The 1,990-nt window shown below is 33.4% G+C and overlaps 1 protein-coding gene across 1 annotated transcript; it reads right to left on the bottom strand.

Annotated features, from left to right (window-relative positions):
- Nucleotides 1–561: 561 nt before the first annotated feature.
- On the bottom strand, nt 562–1,897 carry LOC118755687 (membralin-like; the record flags this gene model as incomplete). The annotated part of the gene is made up of 3 exons (XM_036490512.1): nt 1,838–1,897; nt 1,695–1,778; nt 562–694 (listed from the first exon to the last, which is right to left on the bottom strand). Coding segments are annotated over exons 1-3 (260 nt in total), but the record flags the coding sequence as incomplete, so codon positions are not given.
- Between the last annotated feature and the right edge of the window lie 93 nt (nt 1,898–1,990).

Genomic DNA, 1,990 nt, shown 5'->3' with positions numbered 1-1,990 from the left:
ATAGCCCAACATCGCTCTGGCTATTGCAGCAGGCTCAACTCTTACTTGAGTACAATGAACGAGGATGTGCCCAACCAATGCCCGGCAAAAATATTTCCATTAGTTGGATATAAGACCTATGAATTGATTTATGCAAAAAATTGCGCACATTTTTTTTGAGTTAATCGCACTTTAGGTCTAGGTGTACGATATGATTAATTAACCGATTATTTTTTATTTTTTGCCATCCCTACTTCTAACGTATTGAATTTTTTTGCTAGCTGTTCTCGTTCTCGACATATTAGAATTTGTCACGAAAGAAGTTCAATTTCCACACTGTGTGCCGTGGAACAACTTTTTGAAATAAACTTTTACTATTATTTTAATGGTCTATAAATTTGGAAAATCGAACCCGGTACCTGCCGAATGATACCACGAGCCTCTACGCATTCAGATACGCCGGCAGCTTAATTTAATTACTACTTATCCTAAAAACGAGCCGATTCGTTCGTTTGCAATTTAGTTCACTACATTTCTATATGGATGGATATATGTACATATAAAGTGTGGAAATTTACATACCTTAACCAATGTCTTTTCGTTATACTCGTATGACAACAAATCGCATCGTACTGATCCGCCATCCAAACAATCAAAATTATATAGAACGCAGTTGTTGTGTCGTTGAAAAACTCAGACATAATTGATTCCATACCTTAAAATATAAAGTAAAGATGATATAATCAATTAAATACATGCACTATGTATTTAGTAAGTATGCAGCTACGTTAAAAAGCCTCACGGAATAAAGTTATGATACAATTTATGATTTCTACCGAAAAGTTTCACCTAAATTCAGTTTCATTCGTAAGTTCCAACTTGTTGCAAAATACACCTAAAGGTCGCAATATTTCATTAAAAAAAAATCACAGCGCCCCGTATCGATTTTCTAACGGGCATCAGATGACCTAAAAATGAGTCTTGAAAATTCATACCAATGGGATTTTCTAATGAAAGCCCAAATAGAATAACTCTTTCGTTTCTTGGCCGATTTTCAATTTCCAAGCAGAATTCCAAGCATACTATGGATAATCAGGCAGTTTCTGCAATTCTTTTCCGAGTAAATTTTAACCAAAGTCTCACTTCGAATTCATATTGAAAGGCATTGAAATTCACTCGGAAGTGAATTGCACAATCTGCCTGTATATAAAAAAAAAGGTATGCATTGTGACCTAGCAATAGCGCATTTATTGAGTGATCTACTCTTCACAACCCTCCGTCAGTCCTACAGTCCAATTTGTATTTTTTGTTTTATCAAAATAACCAATTCAAATCCGACATTGTTACCGAAAATGTTTGAGAAATGTTTGTTTTGTGACGAATTTATATTTAATTGCAGCATAAAATGAACTATTTTTACCAGACTGTAAATAAATATTATTTTAAAAAATTTTCAATTCTTGAGGATTTCCCGGGACTTCTCGAAAATCTTCGTGTTTTATAGTTTCGATTTTTCCAGGCCTTTAGATATGTTTTCAGAAAACTTTCAAGCGTAAAGAGCCCAACAGGCCATGCAATATAATCTTTATCGAAACTAAAATGCATATCCGCACAAGCCCTGCTTTGTGTTTTTTATTACGTGGCTTTGAATTTGGGACTACGGATATATAAAGAAATGAATATAGCTCTTAAACACTTGAGTTTCATTTACTTACCAACTAAGGCTAGAATTACTGTAAGTAGCGGGGCTATAGGAAAACGTGCAGTAACATTGAATTCCAGCATTTGCAAGAGATCAACTGCAAAAAATAAACGATTAAAATGTGTGGAAAAATTATTTCGAATGTAATATACTTACCAATAAAAACGAAAATTTGGTGATGTGAAAATCGTAAAAGCATCGAAATAGAGAAGGTCTGCAAAGAAAGATGCATTACATACATATATTACTATACTTAGCTTTTGGATTAAAATTTCTTAAATATATAGACTATCATTTATGAGAATTTAC

This window comes from Rhagoletis pomonella, unplaced genomic scaffold, assembly GCF_013731165.1.
Source record: "Rhagoletis pomonella isolate Grant_MI unplaced genomic scaffold, Rhpom_1.0 Rhpom_scaffold_07036, whole genome shotgun sequence".
Lineage (NCBI taxonomy): Eukaryota > Metazoa > Arthropoda > Insecta > Diptera > Tephritidae > Rhagoletis > Rhagoletis pomonella.
The sequence above is the reverse complement of the archived record's forward strand: the minus strand, read 5'-3'. Positions and strand labels throughout refer to the sequence as shown.